Source organism: Nansenia antarctica (genome assembly GCF_963989245.1).
Source record: "Nansenia antarctica genome assembly, chromosome: 8".
NCBI classification, from domain to species: Eukaryota; Metazoa; Chordata; class Actinopteri; order Argentiniformes; family Microstomatidae; genus Nansenia; species Nansenia antarctica.
In genome coordinates, this window is record NC_137678.1 from 37,086,982 (window position 1) to 37,111,246 (window position 24,265).

The following is a 24,265-nucleotide window of genomic DNA, read 5'->3' on the forward strand; positions in this document are numbered from 1 at the left end:
TACAGAAAATCGTTCACCCAATTCTCTCAAATGTGGCTACAAAACACTAAACAAAAGGCTGAAGAGATAACTGGTGGTGTGGCGGCGTTTACGGCTGGATCTCGTAACCCAGGGCATCCAGGCCCTTATCCAATAGGAGCAGAGACGACTCCCTCATCTTCTGGAGGAACTTACTCAGCTCTTCCTTAGAGAACACCTGAAAGAGAGGGAGAGGGAGGGAGAGAGAGAGGGGGGGAGGGCATAATTAGTGGGAGGTGAAGGGTTAGGTCCACCCTTCCCTGACTGTGATGTCATCTGAACAGAGCTGATAGGATGACATCGTATTGGTTCAAACAGCTCCTTATCCAAATACTTTTGTCTATTAAACACCAGTCTCTGTGTGAGAGAGGGAGGAGAGGAGGGGAGGAGTGTGAGAGGGAGGAGGAGAGAGGAGAGAGAAGAGAAGTGAGAGAGGGAGGAGATAGAGGAGAGGACACTGAGAAGAGGAGGAGTGAGAGAAGAGGAGGAGAGGAGGGGAGGAGTGAGAGAGGGAGGACCTCGTAGAGTCGGTGCTGGTCAGAGGCAATGATGTCAGCAAGGCGCAGGTTGTCGTGGTGACGGTTTGTGCGCTGGAGGAGCGTCTGCAGTAGGAAGCTCATCCTGGGGAGACACAGGCGGCGCAACATCGCCATCTGGTGGTCGCGCTCAGGGTCCGCCTCCGCATCCTACAACCACAACAACATCAACATCATCAGCAACATCATCAACAACAACATCAACAACAACACCAACATCATCAACAACAACACCAACATCATCAACAACAACAACAACAACATCATCAGCAACAACATCAACAACACACACCTCTCTGACGTCGACCATCCAGCCCCCGTCAACAAACAGCAGGACGTTGTAGATCCTCTCCCTGGCGTCCTCCGTCAACGCCTCCACACGACCGTTCCAACTGTCGTACTCCATCTACACGCACACGCACACGCACAGACACGCACACAGACACACATGTATGAGTATTGAGTATTGAGTATTGAGTATTGATCTGGGGGTGATGCGGTGTGAGGGTGAGGCGGATGCCTTGGTAACCTGGTAGTGGTCGTTTCTCATCTCGTGGGCGACCGTCTGGGTGAAGGTGGGCTGGGAGGCCAGGGTGGGCCGCGGGGGCGGGGCGTTCAGGTGACTGAACCACTCGTTAAAGGCCTCATGAGCCTCCTGGAAGACACACACACACACACACACATCAAACATCATATAACCAAATACACACACACACAGACAGACACATCAAACATCATATAACCAAACACACAAACACACACACACAGACATCAAACATCATATAACAAAACACACAAACACACACACACAGATACAGACATCAAACATCATATAACCAAACACACACACACAGACACACACAGACACACACACACACACACACACGGCGGAGGGGTGTGGCCTCACCAGGTAGGCGCGGATACACAGGTGTTCTCGGATGGCGTTCTCATCCTCGGGGGGGAGGGGCATGGCCATGCCTAGCTCCTCCCACTGACGGTAGATCTCTCTCATGGAATCTTCTGGAACCTTGGAGAACACCTGCTTGGCTGCTTCGTGCTTCTGGCAGGCTGGGGGCGGGAGACAAGAGGTTAACTATACTAGAGAGGAGGGGGAGGGGTTCACTATACTACACTGTGCTAAGTTATGCTATGCTATAACTATGCTATGCCTATCCTATGCTATAGCTATGCTATAGCTATGCTATAGCTATGCTATAGCTATAACTATGCTATGCTATAACAATGCTATGCTATGCTATAACTATGCTATAGCTATAACTATGCTATGCTATAACTATGCTATAGCTATAACTATGCTATGCCGATCCTATGCTATAGCGATAACTATGCTATGCTATAACTATGCTATGCTATAGCTATAACTATGCTATAGCTATAACTATGCAATGCTATAAGTAAGTAAGTAGCCTTGAGAACTGACAGACAGACAGAGAGAGAGACAGGTAGAGAGACAGACAGACAGAGACAGACAGACAGACTGGTAGAGAGACAGACAGGTAGAGAGACAGAGACAGACAGACAGGTAGAGAGACAGACAGGTAGTGACAGACAGGTAGTGACAGACAGGTAGTGACAGACAGGTAGAGACAGACAGGTAGAGAGAGAGACAGACAGACAGAGAGAGTCAGACAGGTAGAGAGACAGCGACAGACAGACAGACAGAGAGACAGACAGACAGGTAGAGAGAGACAGACAGCTCACCCAGGAACTTCCTCATGATGGCGTTGCTCTGCTTCAGGGCGTCGGCCCGCTGGGCGGGGTCAAACACCAGCCAATCAATCACATCAATCTTCCTCTGGTCCTCCTGGGGCAGCAACACACAGTTACACATGGTTGAGAGAGTGAGTATGTGTGTGTGTGTGTGTGTGTGTGTGTGTACCAGGGAGGTTGCAGTGTGTGTGTACCAGGGAGGTTCCAGTATGTGTGTGTGTGTGTGTGTGTGTGTACCAGGGAGGTTCCAGTGTGTGTGTGTGTGTGTGTGTGTGTGTGTGTGTACCAGGGAGGTTCCAGTCTGTGTGTGTGTGTACCAGGGAGGTCCAGTGTGTGTGTGTGTGTGTGTGTGTACCAGGGAGGTTCCAGTGTGTGTGTGTGTGTGTGTGTGTGTGTGTGTACCAGGGAGGTTCCAGTGTCCAGGGTGAGGTCGTGATGAGTAAAGTCCTGAGTGTCACTCTCTCTGATGTTCTCCACCACCATCTTAGTGATGGACGCCACGTCTAGACCTACACACACACACACACACACACACACACACACACACACACACACACACACACACACACACACACACACACACACACACACACACAGTAGATTTGATGCCATCACAATCATTTAGAATCTCTGAATTTAGAATGTTTGGATGCTGAGCGCAAAATATGATTTGAAAATATACACATTTGACTCATTGCCATAGAAACTAAGAATTATAAAGATATTTATTTACCTTTGAATATGTTGATGTCACAATCAATTCTAGCAACTTCAGCAGAATGTTTGAGATTAGAATGTTTGGTTGATAGGCAGCAATGTTGAATGGAATTCAGTTTTGGTGGCTACAACCCCAAGACTAGACCTGTGACTTATTTCTACAAGCTAAAATTCCACATCTTTCAAAAATGAGCGTCCATACTCAACAAGTTGACCGTTCTGCCACACTCCAGCTGCTCTCTGCTGCAGGGGAGGGAGGCAGGTGTGCAACCAAGCCTCGGCTCACATCTCCAGTGAGTACCTCTCTCTCGCCCAAAACTCTCTACAACTCTCTAAGTATTTGTAAAAATGCATAATTTGTGAAGAAATTGTAACAAGAATTATTCAGGAATGCAACTTCTTCTACAGCCTCCCTCTCCTCAGCCTCACACACCTGTGCAGGCAGCCGCCCCTGGTCTTCCACCCTGGGACACCTGGCTGAACTGGGAGCAGCGGTTCAGACACAACATGACCGTGCTCCAGCACCACTGCTACCAGGTCATGCACGACCACAACCTGTCTGAGCAGGATAAGGGTCGTCTGGTCCACATCTACAAGGGACTGATGTCCAGGGCTTTGAGTGACCACCAGAGAGATAGAGAGACCATCATTCGTTCAGTAGCATTGCTGAAGAAGAGGAAGGCCAGACTTATGGAGGAGGAAGAGGAGGTGGAGCCTCCAAGGAAAAGGCAGAAACAGGAAGTCGTTTCCGGGGTTCCAGATTTGGCTGAGGAGATGGACTTCCTGTGTCTGAGACTTGGGTCCCTCACCATCTGATTGACAGCTTGACCCCTCCTCCACTTTGAATGGACTGAACTCATGTGTTGAATTATTATTGATATGTTTTGAAAAAGTAGTATAGTAGAGGTAGTACTAAGATAAGATAAGATGGTAAGTAAGATAAGATACAATATGATTTTGAGACATGATAAATATCTCATCATAATGTAAATCAATTATAACTGTAGCACATCTACACATACATGCACATAGGACACACTCACACTCTCACACACACACACACACACACACACACACAAACTGTGTGGGCATGATGACACACACACACACACACACACAGTACACGCAAGCACACGCGCGCACGCACAACACCTTTAACTTAACAGTTTTAGTTTGCAATAGACTAGACCACTATCATACAACAAAATTTCCGGTTCATCCTTGTTTTTTAATAAAACTAATAAATTCACGAACCTTTACTAAAAAAAGAGTCTAATTCAGAAAAATACCAACAAAATTCAAGGCCTCATAAAATCGTGATAAGACTTTTTAATACTTATTATTTCCCAAAATTGATTTATCAACTTTTAATACTTTTCAAGACACCGCGGATACCCTGACACACACACACACACACACACACACACACACACACACACACACACACACACACACACACTTAGAATTAAATGTTACAAGTGCTGCATTTCTGGTGGATTGGAAGATCAACCCATTGGTGTCTGTTCATTAGTGTGTGGTTGTGTGTATACACTGTGTGTATATACTGTATACCGTATTTTCCGGACTATAAGTCGCACCCGAGTATAAGTCGCAGCAGACCAAAAATGGGTCATGAAGAGGAAAAACCACATATAAGTCGCACTGGACTATAAGTCGCATGGTTCAAGGGAACGGGCTTGGCGGAATCAGCGGGGAAAGAAGACCCTGTTGAGCTTGACTCTAGTCTGGCACTGTGAAGAGACATGAGAGGATTTGTAAGCCCAGGAAGGACATAATTCACGTTAAAACTTCTTCTGAAAGGTTAGAAATACTTAAATTATCGAGTGTAAAGCCAGGGCTAGCTAGCGCGTTGCTAACGAAGGTTAGCAAAATGGCGTCGCGGGAGCAAGCAAACAGGATGGAACAGCCTCTGAAAGGTAATACATGACTTTAATATCGTGTATAACGTTCATAATAGCGTGTATAACGTTCATAATATAGTGCTTAATGTCCACATTGTCGAGTGTAACGACTATTTATCGTGTATAAGGCCATGACAAAGATAGCTTGGTGAAAAACGGAAGTAGTTAGGATGAAGGGCGGCCTACAAACAATGCAACATTGAACAGCCTCTGAAAGGTAATAAATGACTTTAATATCGTGTATAACGTTCATAATATCGTGTATAAGGTCCATAATATCATGTTTAATGTCCACATTGTCGTGTTTAATGTCCACATTGTCGAGTATAATGGCTATTCTATCGCGTATGTGGCGCTAGCGGAAGTAGCAAAATATCCTCGCGGGGGTAATTTAGCAACATAGAACAGTCTCTGGAAGGAATAAATGACTTTAATATCGTTTATAACGTCCATAACATTGTGTATAAGGTCCATAACATCATGTTTAATGTCCACATTGTCGTGTTTAATGTCCACATTGTCAAGTATAATGGCTATTCTATCGTGTATGAGGCGCTAGCGGAAGTTACTCCTTGGTTCATGTCAGTCAGAGATTACCGTATGTCAGTTCATGTCAGTCAGAGATTATGAATTATTGATATATAAGTCGCACCTGACTATAAGTCGCAGGACCAGCCAAAGTATGAAAAAAACCGCGACTTATAGTCCGGAAAATACGGTATTAGTGTGTAACTGCATGCGGTGTCTGTGAGTGAGTATATTACTGTGTGGTGTGTGTGTGCGGTGTGTGTGTGTGTGTGTGCGTGCCTGCCTGCCTGCCTGCGTGTGGTGTGTGAGTGCGTATATTAGTGTCTAGCCGGCCTGTGGTATGTGTGTGCCTGCCTGCGTGTGGTATGTGTGTGTGTGTGTGTGTGTGTGCTGCCTGCGCGCAGTGTGCCTGCCTGCGTGTGTGTGTGCCTGCGTGCGTGTCCCTACCAGCCTGGCGGGCCAGGTCCAGGCAGCGTTGCCGTAGCGACGGCTCGGTGACGCCCTCCAGGTAGGAGGCGTAGCAGGCGGTGGCTGTGGGCGGCGCCAGCTGACTGACGTAGAAGGCTATGAGGTCCACCTGCTGGTCCTTCATCAGCAGGCTGATGTACGCCTTCACCACCTCACCTGACACCTCCTCCTGCAGACAGGCAGACAGACAGAGACAGACAGGTAGACAGACAGGCAGACAGACAGGCAGACAGACAGACAGGCAGACAGACAGACAGAGGCAGATAAACAGGCAGGCAGGCAGACAGGCAGACAGACAGGTAAACAGGCAGGCAGACAGGTAATGAGAAGGTCAGTGATGATTCATATTGAGACTGGTAGCAGATACAGGCGGGTGTGACATGGAGATGTCACTGGTGTGTGTGTGTGTGTGTGTACCTTGAGTTGCATGCCCAGGCTGCGGTAGAACAACACCAGGTGAGTCATGAAGCGCAGCAGGTGAGAGGGAAGGGGCGTGGCTCCACCCAGCCAGTCACTGAACTCCTCCAGCAGACCTAACACACACACACACACACACACACACACACACACACACACACACACACACACACACACACACACACACACACACGTCAGTGAAGACTGCAGAGCAGGGTGATAGGTTTCTATACGTAAAGGTTCTAGCGTTAGGGGTCCTAGGTTTAGGGGTTATGGGGTTACAGGGTTCTAGGTTTATGGGTTGTAGGTTTATGGGTTCTATACGTAAAGGTTCTAGGTTTAGGGGTTCTAGGGTTAAAGGTTCTAGGTTTAGGAATTTTAGGGTTAGGGGTTCTAAGGTTAGGGGTTCTAGGGTTAAAGGTTCTGGGGTTAGGGGTTCTCACCATCTAGATCCCCCAGGATGACAAACTTCTGGATGACGTGGTAATGCTCCTTAGTCTCCTCTAGAACCCTCTGGAGAGGACACACACGCACACACACACACACACACACACACACACACACACACACATTATACACATCATAGACCAGTACCATACGCTTGCTTATTGGATGTAGGGTTAAGGTAAGGTCAGGGTCAGGTTAGGGTGAGGGTCAGGGTTAAGGTAAGGACAGGGTCAGGGTCAGGTCAGGGTTAAGGTAAGGTCAGGGTCAGTATCAGGGTTAAGGTTAGGGTCAGGTCAGGGGTCACCTTGGACTCTGTGGCCTGCAGCTCTTCAAACACCTTCTCTAGGGTCCAGCTGGAGGGAGACACATGTTCAGTCAAATACATACAGAGAGTGTGTGTGTGTGTCTTACTTGGCCTCCAGGTGTGTGTGTCTTACTTGGCCTCCAGGTATTCCCGGGGCAGGTCTTCCAGGTGTGTGTGTCCGAGGCCAGAGGAGCGCACCTCCTGCTCCACCAGGGAGTCCACCAGCACGCGCACGTACGCCCACACACTGTCCTCCCACGACTCACATACAGGCAGCAGCTACACACACACACACACACACACACACACACACACACACACACACACACACACACACGGTGAGACTAGGGTTGTATGATTTAACATCCCCTAGCCTGCCTGTATATCATGTTTTAGATGCCTATTTTATTATTCTATTGTCACTTTGTCGTTGTTTGTAATGTGAGCTGCTATAACGCCTTCATAACACACCTATCTATTTATCTATCTATCTACCTGTCTATCACACACACACACACACACACACACACACACACACACGTACCCGTTTGAGGTTCCCACTCAGGACAGCGTAGATGGCCGTCTCGTATCTGTTGAACTGATCCTGTAAAGGAAGAGAGTAGAGTAGTTACTACTGCAGCCTCCAGCCTCTACACTACCACAGCCTCCATGTTGACTCACCTCTTCAGCCATCCTCCAGCAGCTGACCTTCCACACACACCGATGAGGGTTACCTTCTACTGGCTGCAGCTCAGCACCACCTACACACACACACACCAGGGTTTCCGTTAGAAAAAATTGCCGCCGGACATCGTGTCCGGGAAGATTTCGATTTACCGGACAAACGTGATATATTCCGGTCATCATATAAAAATATTTTTTAAAAAAAGAAAAAAAAAAACTTTTTTTCCCCCAAATCTAATATAGCTGTTTGTCGCGGTGATTACTGTTGTGTAGCGGCCTATATATGCCATTTAATGTCTATTTCTCATCCGATACGATTAGATGCGAGCTATATAATATATAATAATATAACATGATTCGCATGCGCGCTATGCCATTATGTCCAGCGCTGAACGGGCGCCTCACTGGGAACTGAACAGACAGCATCGATCAATGAACGGACTCCACATTACGTTAACTGAAGTTTGTTAAATTGTTTGGGATTAATGTGAGTTTTCTATTTTCTCTTTCCAGTTTTACCCTTTTTTTATCAATAAAACAACGTCATTTCTATAACCAGGTCTCGCTGGTTGGGAAGGCATTTCGTTTAGCTGCCTGTCAAATCATACTTACTCGGACTCGGGAGTATGACAATGAGGAGAACATAACTGTTTATTGAGAAACAATAGGCAGGCTGGGATACGTATATAAAGAAATACCAAAATGTCTAGATGTATAACATTTTATTGAACAGTGCAAGCAATAGGCTTCTGGCGTGACATCGTACCCCTAACGTTCTTAGGGCTTGTTTGAAAAGCTTAGACTGAAAGTTAGTGCCCTGGTCAGATTGTATAACAAGAGGAAGACCGAATGTGGAAAAAAACGTTGTTAAAGCTTTCACCACTGAGCTGGCTGATATGTTACGCAACGGAACAGCTTCGGGAAAACGAGTAGCAGCGCACATAATAGTGAGCAAATACTGACTTCCACTTTTAGTCCTAGGCAAAGGTCCAACACAATCAATTATTACACGTTCAAATGGCTCCCCTATAGCAGGACTGGGATGCAATGGTGCGGGTGGAATGGATTGATTAGGCTTACCCGCCATCTGACAAGTATGGCAACAGCGGCAGTGCTTGGCAACATCCGCCTACAGTCCGGGCCAAAAGAAATGTTTCAATATCAGCTGATAAGTTTTAGTTATACCTAAATGTCCTGACCACTGGCTCTCATGTGCTACAGATAACACCTGTTGTCTATAACCCACAGGCACAACCACTTGTTTTACAGTATTCCACTCACAACCATTTGCATTAGGAGGAGACCATTTACGCATTAATATCCCATCGTTAAGGAAATAAACTACGTTGCCCCCTATTTCAGATTCCTCACTAGCTGCATGTCAAAAACATTTGTTTAATGACTGATCAGCTACTTGAGCGACACGCAATCGCTCGCCGGTCAGAGATAGGCTGTCAGCGTATGGTAGGACTCGGGGAGGATGGTAACTCTACCACTTTCTCCCTGGGAGAAGCTGAAACAATCGGGTTCTCATCCCTTTCAGAAAAGGCTTGCATAATCACACTATCACAGAGAGAAACATCGCTATCCTCCTCTCTGCCTCGACTCGATTGTGCACGAGTTATAGCGCACACCGGAAACAACCGCTGTTTCGCATAGGCAGCCTACACATTAGGAGTCATCATCATGCCGGTGTCAAATCATATCATAATAAAAGAAATACATAGCCTATATATTCGTCTTTTTTAAAATAGAAGGAATCAGAATGTGAACTTTAGCGAATTGTATTCAAATTGTGCTTAGAGGGAATTATTTTCACCGGACATTTATGTCCGACGAGTTTTCAATTTGTCGGACTTCAACAAATTTTACCGGACAAAGACCGGTAATTACCGGTTAACGGAAACCCTGACACACACACACACACACACACACACACACACGTTTTTGTTTACAGAAGAGAAACTGTATGGGGGGGTAGTGGGGATGTTTTATACACACACACGAACGCATGCAAACACACACACACACACACCTGTGTTGATGTTGGGGTCGTGGTGAAGCTTCCAGCCCTCCAACGTTGCCGCCCTCCAGGCCTGTCCACAGCGCTTACAGAGCCTCTGGGCCTGCACACACACACACACACACACACACACACACACACATCAGTCTCTGCGTGGTAGGTGGTGTATGGTAACAGTGCTGTAGCGTGTGTGTGTGTGTGTGTGTGTGTGTGAGACCTCCTCCGTCATGCCAGCTCTGATGAGGGTGAACAGGAACTTCAGCAGTCGGGCGTCGTCCTCCCGGTCCAGCTCCGCCAGGGGCCGCTTCTGTCTGATGGGCGCGTCAGGGTCCTACACGCGCGCGCGCGCACACACACACACACACACACACACACACACACACACACACACACACACACACACACACACACACACACACACACACACACACACACACACACACACACACACACACACACACACACACACACACACACACACACACACACACACACATTTGTTACTGTCATCTAAGTCCTACAACACATCCAGACATGCACAACGTTATCATATAATAAATGCTTCACACACAACTAGTGTCCACTCAGATGTATGAGTTCACCCGTGTGTGTGTGTGGTGTGATGTGTGTGTGTGTGTGTGTGTGTGTGTGTGTGTGTGTGTGTGTGGTGTAGGGCAGCACGATTGGAAAAAACGGACATTGCGTAATTGATTTTTCTGCAAAATATATTGCGATATGAAGAAATACAGGAATTTTCACCAGATGACTTGAATAGCTCTATTTGGAAATTATATATTTAACTGGGTGATTTTGTAGAGGAGTGAATCTCTGAAGACTTTTTTTCTGTTTCAACGTCCTGTACAGCTCTGGGATGTCATCTGGGATGACAACCACTGGTCAAGCGACCGGATCATGTTTTTAAAACCGTCTTTAGTCTAATTGGTATCATGTCTTTTATGAGGTGAAAAGTTCTCTCATCAGTGATTTCTCTCTGCTGTTTGCAATCTTTCTCGTATGGTGTAACACTGTCAAAGGCATCCGAAATATTTTTTGGGTTTTGGCTTTGGATGGCATTAAGATCTGGCTTTGCGTGTCTGTGTATGTGTGTGTGTGTGTGTGTGTGTGTGTGTGTGGTGTGTGTGTGTGTGTGAGCGTGTCCTACCAGCTCAGTGACCAGAGGGATGTGTGTAAGTAAGTGTGTGTGTGTCCTACCAGCTCAGTGACCAGAGGGATGGTGAATCCTGGGGGCGCATTCCTCCTCATCTTCAGACCATGGAGGGTGTTCTCCCTGCACTCGCACACACACACACACACACACACACACACACACACACACACACACACACACACACACACACACACACACGTGAACGTGATCAAACACTAAGAAAGCATGGATGTCTTAGCCTGGACCTAGGTTAGGTTAAGACCAGGTTAAGACCGGAGCCAGGTTAAATCTACTTCTAAGTTAAGACCAGTCCTAGGTTAAGACCAGTCCTAGGTTAAGACTAGGTAAAGACCAGTCCTAGGTTAAGACCAGGTAAAGACCAGTCCTAGGTTAAGACCAGACCTAGGTTAAGACCAGACCTAGGTTAAGACCAGTCCTAGGTTAAGACTAGGTTAAGACCAGACCTAGGTTAAGACCAGACCTAGGTTAAGACCAGTCCTAGGTTAAGACCAGTCCTAGGTTAAGACCAGACCTAGGTTAAGACTAGGTTAAGACCAGACCTAGGTTAAGACTAGGTTAAGACCAGACCTAGGTTAAGACCAGACCTAGGTTAAGATCAGTCCTAGGTTAAGACCAGACCTATGTTAAGACTAGGTTAAGACCAGTCCTAGGTTAAGACCAGACCTAGGTTAAGACCAGGTTAAGACCAGTCCTAGGTTAAGACCAGGTTAAGACCAGACCTAGGTTAAGACTAGGTTAAGACCAGACCTAGGTTAAGACCAGACCTAGGTTAAGACCAGACCTAGGTTAAGACTAGGTTAAAACCAGTCCTAGGTTAAGACCAGACCTAGGGTAAGACCAGGTTAAGACCAGTCCTAGGTTAAGACTAGTCCTAGGTTAAGACCAGACCTAGGTTAAGACCAGACCTAGGTTAAGACCAGTCCTAGGTTAAGACCAGACCTAGGTTAAGACCAGGTTAAGACCAGACCTAGGTTAAGACCAGACCTAGGTTAAGACCAGACCTAGGTTAAGACCAGACCTAGGTTAAGACCAGACCTAGGTTAAGACCAGTCCTAGGTTAAGACCAGGCCTAGATTAAGACTAGGTTAAGACCAGTCCTAGGTTAAGACTAGGTTAAGACCAGTCCTAGGTTAAGACCAGACCTAGGTTAAGACCAGACCTAGGTTAAGACCAGTCCTAGGTTAAGACCAGGCCTAGATTAAGACTAGGTTAAGACCAGTCCTAGGTTAAGACTAGGTTAAGACCAGACCTAGGTTAAGACCAGACCTAGGTTAAGACTAGGTTAAGACCAGACCTAGGTTAAGACCAGACCTAGGTTAAGACTAGGTTAAGACCAGTCCTAGGTTAAGACTAGGTTAAGACCAGTCCTAGGTTAAGACCAGACCTAGGTTAAGACCAGACCTAGTTGAAGACGCATCTGCTCACCAGCACACAGACTTGGCGTAGTACTCAATGTTGTCAGTGAAGTCTCCGATCTCGTCTTTGGCGATGCTCTCCAGCCAATCCACAACGAGCTGGAGGAGAGGAGGGGCGATGTCATCACAGGTCACATGGCTGTACTACTCAACATTCCAGAGCGTGTGTGTGAGAACGGGGGGGGAGGGGTCTGAGGACTGTACCACTGTGAGTACAGGGAGGTACGGGGGGGTGGTTCCTACCTGACTCTGGCGAACCATGGCATCCCTCTGGAACAGCTGCTCCATCACCACCTTCTCACTCTCACTGGGAGCCTGGAGGAGACCACAGTTACACACACGCACACACACGTGCACATGCACACCACACACATACACAGTTCTACTCACAGCCACATCCATCATGATGTCATCTTCCAGCGCCGACTGGATCCTGTCCCTGGAGTCACAGACAGGCAATCAGACAGACAGGTGGTCAGACAGACAGGTAGTCAGACAGACAGGTAGTCAGACAGGTAGTCAGACAGACAGACAGGTAGTCAGTCAGACAGACAGGTGGTCAGACAGACAGGTGGTCAGACAGACAGGTAGTCAGACAGACAGGTGGTCAGACCTGTAGAGTGATGTGATGAGGCGCCAGGTCACCATCTCCTGCTGCAGGAGCCACTTGACGCCGGCCGTCTTCCATGACCTCTGCTGCCCCGGGGCCGCCCGCAGGGCCAGCCTCTGGAGCACCCCCACCTGGAGCACACACAGAGAGAGAGAGAGAGAGAGAGAGAGAGAGAGAGAGAGAGAGAGAGAGAGAGAGAGAGAGAGAGAGAGAGAGAGAGAGAGAGAGAGAGAGAGACACACACACACACACACACAAAAGACAGGTAGTCAGGCAGACAGCAGGAGGTCAGACAGGTAGGTAGGTAGTCAGTCAGTCAGTCAGACAGACAGGTAATCAGACACCTTGTCCTGGCAGACCCCCTCCCCCCCAGACAGACAGGAGGTCAGACAGACAGACAGACAGTCAGACACCTTGTCCTGGCAGACCCCCTCCCCCCCAGACAGACAGACAGGTAGTCAGTCAGACAAACAGACGGGCAGGTAGTCAGAGACCTTGTCCTGGCAGAGGGCCTCGAACTCTTCCAGCAGGTCAAACACGGCGCTGGAGGAGTGGCAGAGGTAGGACTGCAGGAACTCAGGGAACAGGCTGGCAGACGCTGCAGAACACACACACACACACACACACACACACACACACACACACATTAGCCCACTGAGCTGAAGTCTCCATATATAAGCTAGTTAGTGTTTTGACAAATCATAGATTATGACCCGTCAAAAGGGGGAGGTCGTTGCCAAATGTCGCTCGAATGCTCATAATAATATCTGCTGTGAAATTGAAAGCTGACCCCCACATTAGCCTTTAGCCCTGTCTCACCTGCCTCCTCCCCCCTCCTCCCCGGTCTCACCTGCCTCCCCAGGGTCTTCCTCCCCCAGCACCCTCAGGCTGTCCTCCGCCGTGAAGCTGCCGTCTCCAAGCCCCGCCCCCGACGACGGGGATGAGAACATGCTGGTCCACTCACTGTCATCTAGGTTCTACACACACACACACACACACACACACACACACACACACACTCCAGCTAGTCATCAACACGATCCTCCCACACATCCTGGAGCACCAGCTATCCCTGCTGCAGGTGCCGGTCTCCACCTGCAGGTGGATCACGGACTTCCTGACTGACAGGTCTCAGCGGGTGAAGCTGGGGAAGAGCATTTCCAGCTCCAGGACCACCAGCACGGGCTCCCCGCAGGGCTGCGTCCTGTCTCCAGCACTATTCTCCCTCTACACCAACAGCTGTGTCTCCCGCCACCCCTCGGTCAAGCTCCTGAAGTTTGCAGACGACACCACCCTGGTGGAGCTCATCTCCGGGGGGGACGAATCTGCCTACAGGGGTGAGATCGAGGGGCTGCAGAGCTGGTGCAGTTTAAACAATCTGGAGCTAAATGCTCTAAAAACAGTGGAGATGGTGGTGGACTTCCGAAGGAAAGCAGCCCTGCCCCCTCCCATCACGCTGGGAGGTACCCCGGTGGCCTCCGTGGAGTCATGCCGCTTTCTAGGCATGACCATCTCCCGGGACCTAAAGTGGGAGCAGAACACCGAGGCCCTCACAAAGAAGGCCCAGAAGAGGATGTTCTTCCTCCGGCAGCTGAGGAAACTCAGGCTGCCGAGGTCCATGATGGTCCAGTTCTACACGGCCATCATAGAGTCCATCCTCACCCACTCCATCATCACCTGGTTCCCTGCTGCAACGACCAAGGACAAGGCCAAGTTGCAGCGGGTGCTACGTTCAGCAGAGAGGGTGATCGGCTGTCCCTTGCCCTCCCTCAACTCCCTGCATGACACCAGGGCTCTGAGGAGGGCAAGGAAGATCATGGCAGACCCCTTCCACCCCGGCCACGGCCTCCTCACCCTGCTTCCCTCTGGAAGAAGGTTGCGGCTGCCTAAGGCACTGAAGGCCCGCCACAGGCTCAGCTTCTACCCCTCAGCCGCCAGGCTGTTAAATGACTCTGGCTTCCCCCCCCCCCCACCCCCAAGTCTGCCCAGGACTGAACTGGACTCACTGTAAAAAACTCTGCACTGCACTTTACTTTATACCGCACTATCCAATGCACTGTTGTCTGTCCTGTGTTGTTGTTGTGTTGTCCTGTTTTTTGATATGTGAAAAAAAGTATAAACGCACTTGCTGTGGTGACGAAGCAAATTCCTATATGTGTAATGCATAGTGGCAATAAACGTTATCTCAATCTCAATCTCATCACAGTTCTACAACACACTCACTCACTCACACACACACACTCACACACACACTCCTCACCATGCTCATGCTGCCCAGGCCTGGCCGAGGAGTGTGGAAGAAGCGAGGCGTCCTGCCCCCGGTCCCCAAGATGGCCGACATCTCAGGGTTCCTCACACCGCTCCTAGGGGTGACTGTCAGGAAACACACACACACACACACACACACACACACACACACACCATCACCACCAGAGAGAAACACACACAATCACAGACAGACGGACGGACGGACAGACAGACACCATCACAACCAGAGACAGACACAGACACACACACACACACACACACACACACACACACTGATAGACAGACACTCAGACAGCCAGGGAGAGAGAGACAGACTGACAGACACAGACAGATGGACAGACAGACAGGTTCTTACGGGCCTGTTTGTAGAGCGACCCGGTGGTGCGGAGTGAGCGGGCGGCCGGGGTGAAGGAGGCCCCAGGGCTGACATCACCAGGAGACGGGACTGGAGGACGCTCAGGATATACACTCACAGCCAATCAGCAATCAAGATATACACTCACTGGAGGGTTGGCTAGTATGCCGTGTTTTTGTATTGTTCTAAAAATGTAAAATCGGGTGATTTCATACTTTCAACAGTTTGTTTATTTGGTATTGATAACCCAATAAAGATACTTTTGTAAAAAAAGAAAAAGGATATACACTCACAACCAATCAGGATATACACTTACAACCAATCAGCAATCAATCAGGATATACACTCACAACCAATCTGTAACAGACAGTCTACAGAAAGGATACAGGCAACCTTCTTGTGGGAGCTTTTCCTGCGCGCTGCTCGAGTCATCTCTGCATCCCGAACAACAGGAGTCATCAGGTCACTCTGGCCCCTAAGAGAGACATGAACCAGGGGGACATGGTCACTCTGGCCCCTAATGGTGCTTTTCCACTACAGGGCTAGGCCGGGTCGACTTTGTATCCGAGCCGTGCCGTGCCGTACTTTCAGAAACGCTTCTCCATTATACGGAGCGACCCGGGACAAGGAGGAGTTACGTGTCATAAGAGCACTTCACTGTAATAAGTGCCGCTATACAGCTCAACAGGGGGAAATGCGATAAGAATGATGTCAAAATGCAGCACTATCGTGCACAGATCAGCCTTACAACATGTAATGTTAAGTGCCTGTAAGCTTTCAGTTCTAGTAGACTAGTTTAGATCTCGCAACCAGGGAAATGCCGACACGATTCTATTTTTATTTCTCCTGACACGTTGAGCACTGTGCTTTTTTTGTTGGTGAACTACCGTAATAAGCCTAAAAAAATTCAACTGTTCAAAAAGTGCAACTTCTCTGCTTTCAGAAACTGTTAGAATTTTTTAGATTGGGCATATAGTTCATGAATTACGGTAAAATCCTGTCTGCACCCACAAGACGCGAATCTATCGGCATTAGTCAAATACATGCTCACATCCAGTCATCAGCTCACTGCTCTCCATCAAAAAGGGCACATCCATCAATAATATTACATAATAACAACTGCTCTGATTAGATTGCTTAGATTGTTTAATACATCAACGGGGGGGGGAAAGCAAGATGAACTCTGAGCGAGTATCATGCTTCCTCCAAGACACGAATCTACCGGCATTTGACTGCCGCTGGACTGAGGAACACCATAGGCACAGCACATCGCCATAATAGCGGCGATGTGCAACAATTTTTGTTATGCTTGTTGTAAATAAAAGTTCTATGATGCATTGAAATGACATTAAACTAAGATAATACGATGGTCAGCATAATTTTTCGAATCTTTATTAATAAGCTATTACAGAAACAGTAGTGACATTTTCCTAGAGCGAAATCTGTTGTGGTATTTAAAGATGGCGGTTAGCGAAGAAATCTATGAACATGGGATGACGATTTCCTTTGACCAATCAACAGTGTGCAGCATCACACGTCACACGCAGCCTGGCAAAAAAAGTACCCTTCCAACTTTCGCTACCCATCCCGAACAAGAACTATTTTAGTTCTTGTTTGGCACGGGTACCAGAAATGGCACGGGTACTTTTGGCAGTGGAAAAAGGATAATAAACCGGGCTGACCCGGGCTGGCCCTGTAGTGGAAAAGCGCCATAAGAGAGACCTGAATCAGGGGGACATGAGGTCACTCTGGCCCCTAAGAGAGACCTGAACCAGGGGGGACATGAGGTCACTCTGGCCTCTAAGAGAGACCTGAATCAGGGGGGACATGAGGTCACTCTGGTCATCACAAGATCTCGTGATCTTAGTGTATGTACCCGGGCCTGATTTCGCTCTAGCTGCTGAGCGCATAGCGGACAGTTACAACACGGCAGTCAATCGGTCTGCCGAACAACCAGTGTTTGTGTTGGGAGATTTGAACAGATGTGACATCACCACGCACCTACCCAATCTGGAACAATATGTCACAACTCCCACCAGAATGCAGAATATACTGGACAAGTGTTATGGAAATATCCCAAATGCATTTATTTCAAAACCCCGCCCCCCCCTTGGTCGTTCCGACCACAACGTCATCCTCCTGCTTCCAAAGTACAGGTCCCAACTGAAAACAGGTGTACCTGTAACAAAAACCATCCGAGTATGGAATAAGGATGCAGCCGAATGACTAAGGGGATGCTTCGAACAGACTGACTGGGACTTGTTTTTTAATGATTGTGGGGACGACTTAAATGATCTGATCGATGTGGTGACATCCTACATTCTATTTTGTGAAGACACAGTCACTCCCACCAAGCAAATTACCCTCCATCCAAACAATTAAAAATGGGTCACCAAAGACATGAAAATCTGTCTGACTAATAAGAAAATGGCATTTCTACAGGGAGACAGGCACAGGGTGAGGGAACTGGAGAAGGAGTTTAAAAGGAAGGCGAAACTAGCCAAGGTCCATTATAAAGAAACGGTGGAGCAGAAACACATTTCTGGAATTTTCTTGGTTTGCACCAAGCTTTTTCAGTGCCTTCTAGACTCTGGATGTGTCCAGAGACAGTGGAAAGAATCCACAATAATCCCAATCCTCAAGAAAAAACAAGCCACGGACCCAAAGGACTTCAGGCCAGTTGCACTGACGTCTGTGCTCTGCAAATGCATGGAGAGAGCAGTGTGCGACCTCCTCTCCACCATGTTGGCAGAGAAACTGGACCCTCTACAGTTTGCCTATAGGGCAAAGCGGGGCGTGGAGGACGCCAGTCTGACCCTCCTGGACACTGTGGCCAGACAACTGGACTCGGCGCACCCCCACACCAGGATTTTATTGATGGACTTTTCCTCTGCCTTCAACACTGTAAAAACTGACATTCTGCTACACCACCTAGCAGAGCTTTGAGGTCAGCCCCACACTGATTTTATGGTTTAAGAACTTTTTAACAGACAGACCACAGCAGGTGGAGGTAAATGGCTTCACATCCAGCAAGATGATTTTAAACACAGGCCTCCCCCAAGGCTGCGTCTCATCCCCCCCACTCTTCGCTGTCTACACCAACCACATCACCTGCAGCAGAGAAGGGATGGTGCTGCTGAAATACGCAGACGACATGGCCTTGGTGGCCCATCTGACTGGGGCCGATGCCCTGGCCGAGTACCACCAGGCGGCAGAAAACCTAGCCCTGGTGTTTCAGCAAAGCTCCCTCAAGCTCAACACCAGCAAGACTAAAGAGCTGTGCTTTGGGAGCAGGGAGAAGGCAGACTGTCACCACAAAGACACCCAAGTACCTGTCAACATACTTCCAAAAAGTGAACAACGTCCACACATACAACACCAGAGGAAGCTCCACGAACCACGTTCAACCGCGTTGCACCACAAACAAGGGGTTAAACTCATTTGCAAACTATGCAGTAAAAATGTGGAACGCCCTTCCTATAATCTTAAAGGAGTGCAAAACACTGCCCACCTTCAAAACCACTCTCAAAAAACATTTACAGGAGGCTGCAATCCGTAACTGGACCCTCTAAATAAAAAATCAGATTAAAAGACCCGAACTACCCACTGTACATACTTTGTGTTTTGTCCCCCGCCCCCACCTGTGGTGTATGTCCCCACCTGTCCTACCCGCTGTACATACCTTATGTTTTGTTGTATTGTTCTTCCCATGATGGATGTATGTTTATCTTGTAGATAGTAATAGTTATTTGTAGGGCTGGGTATCGCCACTGATTTCCCAAAACGATTCGATTCCGATTCACAGCTCCAGATTCGATTCGATTCACGATTCGATTCGATTCGATTCCGATTCGATCTAGTTACAATATACATTTTTTGCTTGAATATGAAAGAGATTCTCCGAACTAATGCTATAAATGGTTCAAGGAACCCTATAACATGTAGCATTGTTAAACATATCAATGAATTGACTCCAAAGCAGTTACATGAATGTACTTTTTATTTACATATGACTTTGCTTTTGTCCAGCTCATCTCTATCGTCACATTTTTTAAATCCAAAATGCACCCAGACATCTGACTTTAAGCCTGGTGGTGACTTGAGTGTCCCTGCCATCTCCATGTTTTTAGATTTTAGTGTTGAGACCTCACGTTGCGTGAGATATGATAAATTATTGTAGCGCGAGATCTGGCCACGAGATCTCGTTGAGGGTTGAAGCTGCAAGCAAAAAAAAAAAAAAAAAAAAAAAAAATCGATCTTGGGATTTATGAATCGATAAATCGCTCATTTAATGAAGATCGATTCAGAATCGGGAAATCGATTTTTTGAACCCAGCCCTAGTTATTTGTCTGTATTATCTTGTAGATAGTACTAGTTTCTTTGTCTGTCTTACATATAACGATGAATTGAGAATCAAGGACCCCAATTGAAATAAGCCAGTGGCTTTCTTGGGTTTTTATCCTGTTAGTTGACCTTGTATGTAATATGTACCTTCATGTACCTACTTCTGCAAATCTTCTAATAAAGTTTTTCAATCAATCAATCAACCAGCCTTCTCTCTTCCAACCCCTCAGCATCAACGGCCAGCTGGTTGAGCTGGTACAGTCCTTTAAGTACCTGGGGACAGAGATTGACATCTCTCTGTCCTTAACCGGCACACTGACTCAGTCTACAAAAAGGCCCAGCAGCGCCTCCACCTGCTGAGGAAGCTCAGGGATTTTAACGTCAGCAAGGACATTTTAACCCTGGTTTACAGATCACTCATTGAATCCATTCTCACCTTCAATAACACATCCTGGTACAACTCCCTCACTGTCAAATACAAAAACAATAAAAAACTCTCCCATATAGTCAATCAGGCAAGCAAAATCATCGGCTCACCTCAAACTCCCCTGTCTGAAATATACAACCGGTCTTCTTCTTCGTCGTATGGGTTGTTGTTTTCCTCTCCGCTCCACCAGGCTCGGGGCCGAGGGGCTACCCTTTTACCACCCCGAGACCTGGTTGAGGGGCTCACCCGGGCTATATTTCTGGACACCCCTCCAGAAGCCATGTCATCGTCTCGTCATCTAATACCGACAGACCATGCATCCCGTTGGGTGGGTGGTACACCGGACAGTCCAGGATAACATGGTCTGCGGTTTGGTCCTCTGCACCACACTCGCACGACGCATTTGGGGCCAAGCCCCATCTGTGCATTGATGAGCGGAATCGCCCGACGCCGGTCCGGAGACGATTGAGCCTCACCCAGGATAGCCTTGGCAAGTCCATCCCGAGGGGCTCAGGCCCGGCGACTGGGATGTGGTCACGGAGTTTGGAGGTGTTTGCCTCCCACTCCGTGCGCCACATATGATCCGCCCATCCTGCCGTACTGATGTTAAGATCTCTGCATTGCTGCCTGAGATCCTGTGCGGCAGGCACAAATGGGTGTCTCGACTTGAGACGCCGGGAGGGCTCCGCTGTTATAGTGAGCCTATCATGGAGCAGATGGCTATTAAGCTGCACGGCCCGGCAGGCGAGACGTGCTGTGGCTCCCATGCGGCGGAGGCCTGCGGGCTGGATCCCTGCTAGAATGGCTGTTAATGGCTACAACCGGTCATTAATCAGGAAAGCCATACAAATCACACAGGACCCCTCTCACCCCCTCCACCAATCATTTCAGCTACTTCCATCAGGCCGCTGTTACAGAATTCCACTGACCCGGAAAAACACACACAAAAATCATTCATCCCAACTGCAACCACCGCCCTGAACATTTTAAAATAGAAAGCACATTGTTTTTCCTTTTTAAACCACAACATTTTAGCTTTTTAAACCATAACACTGTTTTTACTATTATTACTTTTTAATACATTTACATACATTTTATAAACACTGCTATGTCTGTCTGTTTTTATTGTATGTGTTAATGTATGTGACCTATGCGTGTTTTTAATGTGGAACTGTATTCTTGAGCTGCACTTCTGCCTATCGAAGGAACATTTCTGTCACTGTGTGACAGACAATAAAGCTATCTTGAATCTTGAATTAAGAGAGACCTGAACCAGAGGGGACATGAGGCCAACTGAGCCACAGAGGACCACTCAGGTTTAGGCCAGAGAGACCTGATGTCCCCCTGTGGTTCATGTCTCTCTGTAGAGCATGGCACTAACAACCCTTAGGTTGTGGGTTAGATTCGCGCTGGGACTCATTGCAATGTAAGTCGCTTTGGTTAAAAGCGTCAGCTAAATGGCATAATGCACATAACCAGGGGGAACATCAGCTCACTCTGCCCCCTAAGAGAGACATGAACCAAGGGGACATCAGCTCACTCTGCCCCCTAAGAGAGACATGACGGGAGCCAGTAAGAGACTTATAGGGAACATTATCAGATTTTGGTTGATAGTAGCGACATATTAACTGTAATGACAGAATAATAACAGCATTATTCTTTTCTGTTGCTGTTTCTGCTGATTGCTGTCAGAGACGGTTATAGTATACATGTATACTCACTACGTGTACACCCACACACACCCACACCCACACACACACACACACACACACACACACACACACACACACACACACACACACACACACACTCGCTACCTATACAACTCTCAAGTGAACTGGTGAACATCAGGCTAAATAAACATGAATGACAGTTTAATGTTTAATGTAAAGACTACTGTTACTGTCGATTTAGTTTAGCTAGCTAGCGTTAGCCGGCTGGCTGACACATGGACCAGACAGTCAGTCGGCTAGCAGCATAATGACGACGGCACTGTCGTAAACATTACTGCAACCCCACACACAATATGACCTCCGTTTCACCTGCTAGGCTCATATCCAGACTGTAGACATGGTAGTTAAAGCTTTAGTATTTACCAGTCCATGATATATCCGCTTGTCCGGCGAGGTTAGCTTGCTTTGGTTCCCGCTCGACCAGGACGGAGAGTCAATCTCTGATATTTGAAAGAGATCAAACTTAAACTCTCTCCTTAAAAGAGCGAACGGTCCATCCCGAAATACAACCGAATGAAAGAGCTTTTATATATGTATATATTATTTAAATACAGACTGAAATGTGTTTTGATTTAATATATAAAACCTTTATTTATAATATTCGATTACTTTTGTCTGCTCACCATCACGAACTCAAAGGGATATAGAAAGAGTTGTATTTCGCTCTCTGATCAGTAGACACAGCGCCTCCTTCGGGTCAGATTCACAATTCACGTTCACAATCCTGATTTCTGAGTGTATAACATTTTCCCTTTCAGTTTTGTAGCATATTTGAGACAGCAAGGCAGCAATCAGCACTTTTATCTTAAATTAGAACTATAGTAAGCTATGTATTATCATGTTTCATAAGCATGAGGGAGAGGGAGAGGAGACAGAGAGAGGGAAAGATATCAATGTGTCATCAGTGACCAGTGTTGTTGCTGAGAGAGGAAGTCCTTAGTGCTTCCTGCAGGCCCAGAATAGCAGTACTGTTGTGTGTGTGCATGTGTGTGCCATGGTGTTTGGACGGTTAAGCCATTCTCTGAGGACAATACACACTCAACACACACACACACACACACACACACACTCAGATGGTGGCTCCACAGAGAGCTCTTGCATGGTAATCCAGTTTATTGAACTCCAGATGCTGGGTTATACAAAACGCCACGACTTTCATTTAAGGCCTTTTAGTTTACATTCACCCCCACCCCACCTCCCTGCCAACCCTCCAAGTTCTGCCTCCTTTGCTGCTACATTTTCATATTTATTTTTATTCCCCTCCAACCTCCACTCTCCCACATTCACCACTGTTACTCACCGTCTCACAGGGCACAGACCAAACTGGGAGGGGGGGGTGGGGCAGTCACTAACAGGCCGGGGGGGGGGGGGGGGGCGTGGGGGACCAGTCACTAACAGACCGGGGGGGGAGCCAATATCTGGATTTCATACCTTCAGTTTACAGCATTCACAAGCAAGAAAGAGGGGAGGGAGGAAAGATGGATGGAGGGAGGATAGAGGAGGGGAGAGAGGGAGGAGGAAGGGAGGGAGGAGAGGAAAATACAGTGAGAATCAACAACAGAACAGAATAATGATGTCAATAGAATGATGATGTCACTAATGACATTCTGTTCTTTTTTTCTTCTTCTTTGTAATAAAAACCAGCACTTCCTGTTTCTTGTTGGGAACAGAGATTCCCAGGGAGAGGATTGGCTCATTCACCGTGAGTCGTGAGCGACCGACCAATGAGGGGGAGGCTCTGGAAGGACTCCTAAAAACAACATAATATGACATCACATCGGCCTTACCCCCTCTCCCCACCCTGCCCCCCCCACCTCCCCCCTGCCCCACAACATCACGGTAAACAGATAAACAGACAGATAAACCCAGGCATGGACACGGTTGATTGGAACTTTAGTTGAATCTCCAGAAAAATAAAATAAAAACAACATTAATTTGAAGGCAACATCTCAGAGGCGAAAGACAATATGACCAAAAAAACATTAGACTTTTTTTTTCTTTTTACACAATAATAATCAGGGTAATAATAATCCACAGGTCAGAGTAGGAGAGCCTCCACATATCTAGTCATTAGAAAAGAACAAAAGAACCAAAGAAAGAAAGAAAGAAAGAAAGAATGAAGGACAAAA

At 47.5% G+C, this 24,265-nt stretch overlaps 1 protein-coding gene across 1 annotated transcript; it reads right to left on the minus strand.

Annotated features, from left to right (window-relative positions):
• Positions 1-22,558, minus strand: nup107 (nucleoporin 107). Its single transcript, XM_080537494.1, has 27 exons — positions 22,500-22,558; positions 16,019-16,107; positions 15,633-15,722; positions 15,270-15,382; positions 13,860-13,986; positions 13,504-13,607; positions 13,013-13,140; positions 12,790-12,838; positions 12,643-12,714; positions 12,410-12,498; positions 11,008-11,083; positions 10,013-10,126; positions 9,808-9,898; positions 7,770-7,849; positions 7,633-7,692; positions 7,222-7,367; positions 7,089-7,137; positions 6,781-6,850; positions 6,338-6,453; positions 5,900-6,089; positions 2,688-2,794; positions 2,277-2,379; positions 1,462-1,622; positions 1,084-1,209; positions 847-960; positions 537-704; positions 1-196 (listed from the first exon to the last, which is right to left on the minus strand). The coding sequence occupies exons 1-27, from the start codon at positions 22,505-22,507 to the stop codon at positions 89-91; spliced, it is 2,748 nt and encodes a 915-aa protein (XP_080393620.1). The 5' UTR covers positions 22,508-22,558; the 3' UTR covers positions 1-88.
• Positions 22,559-24,265: the final 1,707 nt, after the last annotated feature.

Bases quoted from the DNA above. Each gene is read 5' to 3' on its own strand.
- nup107 (XM_080537494.1), bottom strand. The intron at 11,084-12,409 runs GTGAGCAGATGC...GTGCGAGTGCAG, and splicing joins TACGCCAAGTCTGTGTGCTG to GGAGAACACCCTCCATGGTC. The intron at 7,138-7,221 runs GTAAGACACACA...GTCTCCCTCCAG, and splicing joins CGGGAATACCTGGAGGCCAA to CTGGACCCTAGAGAAGGTGT.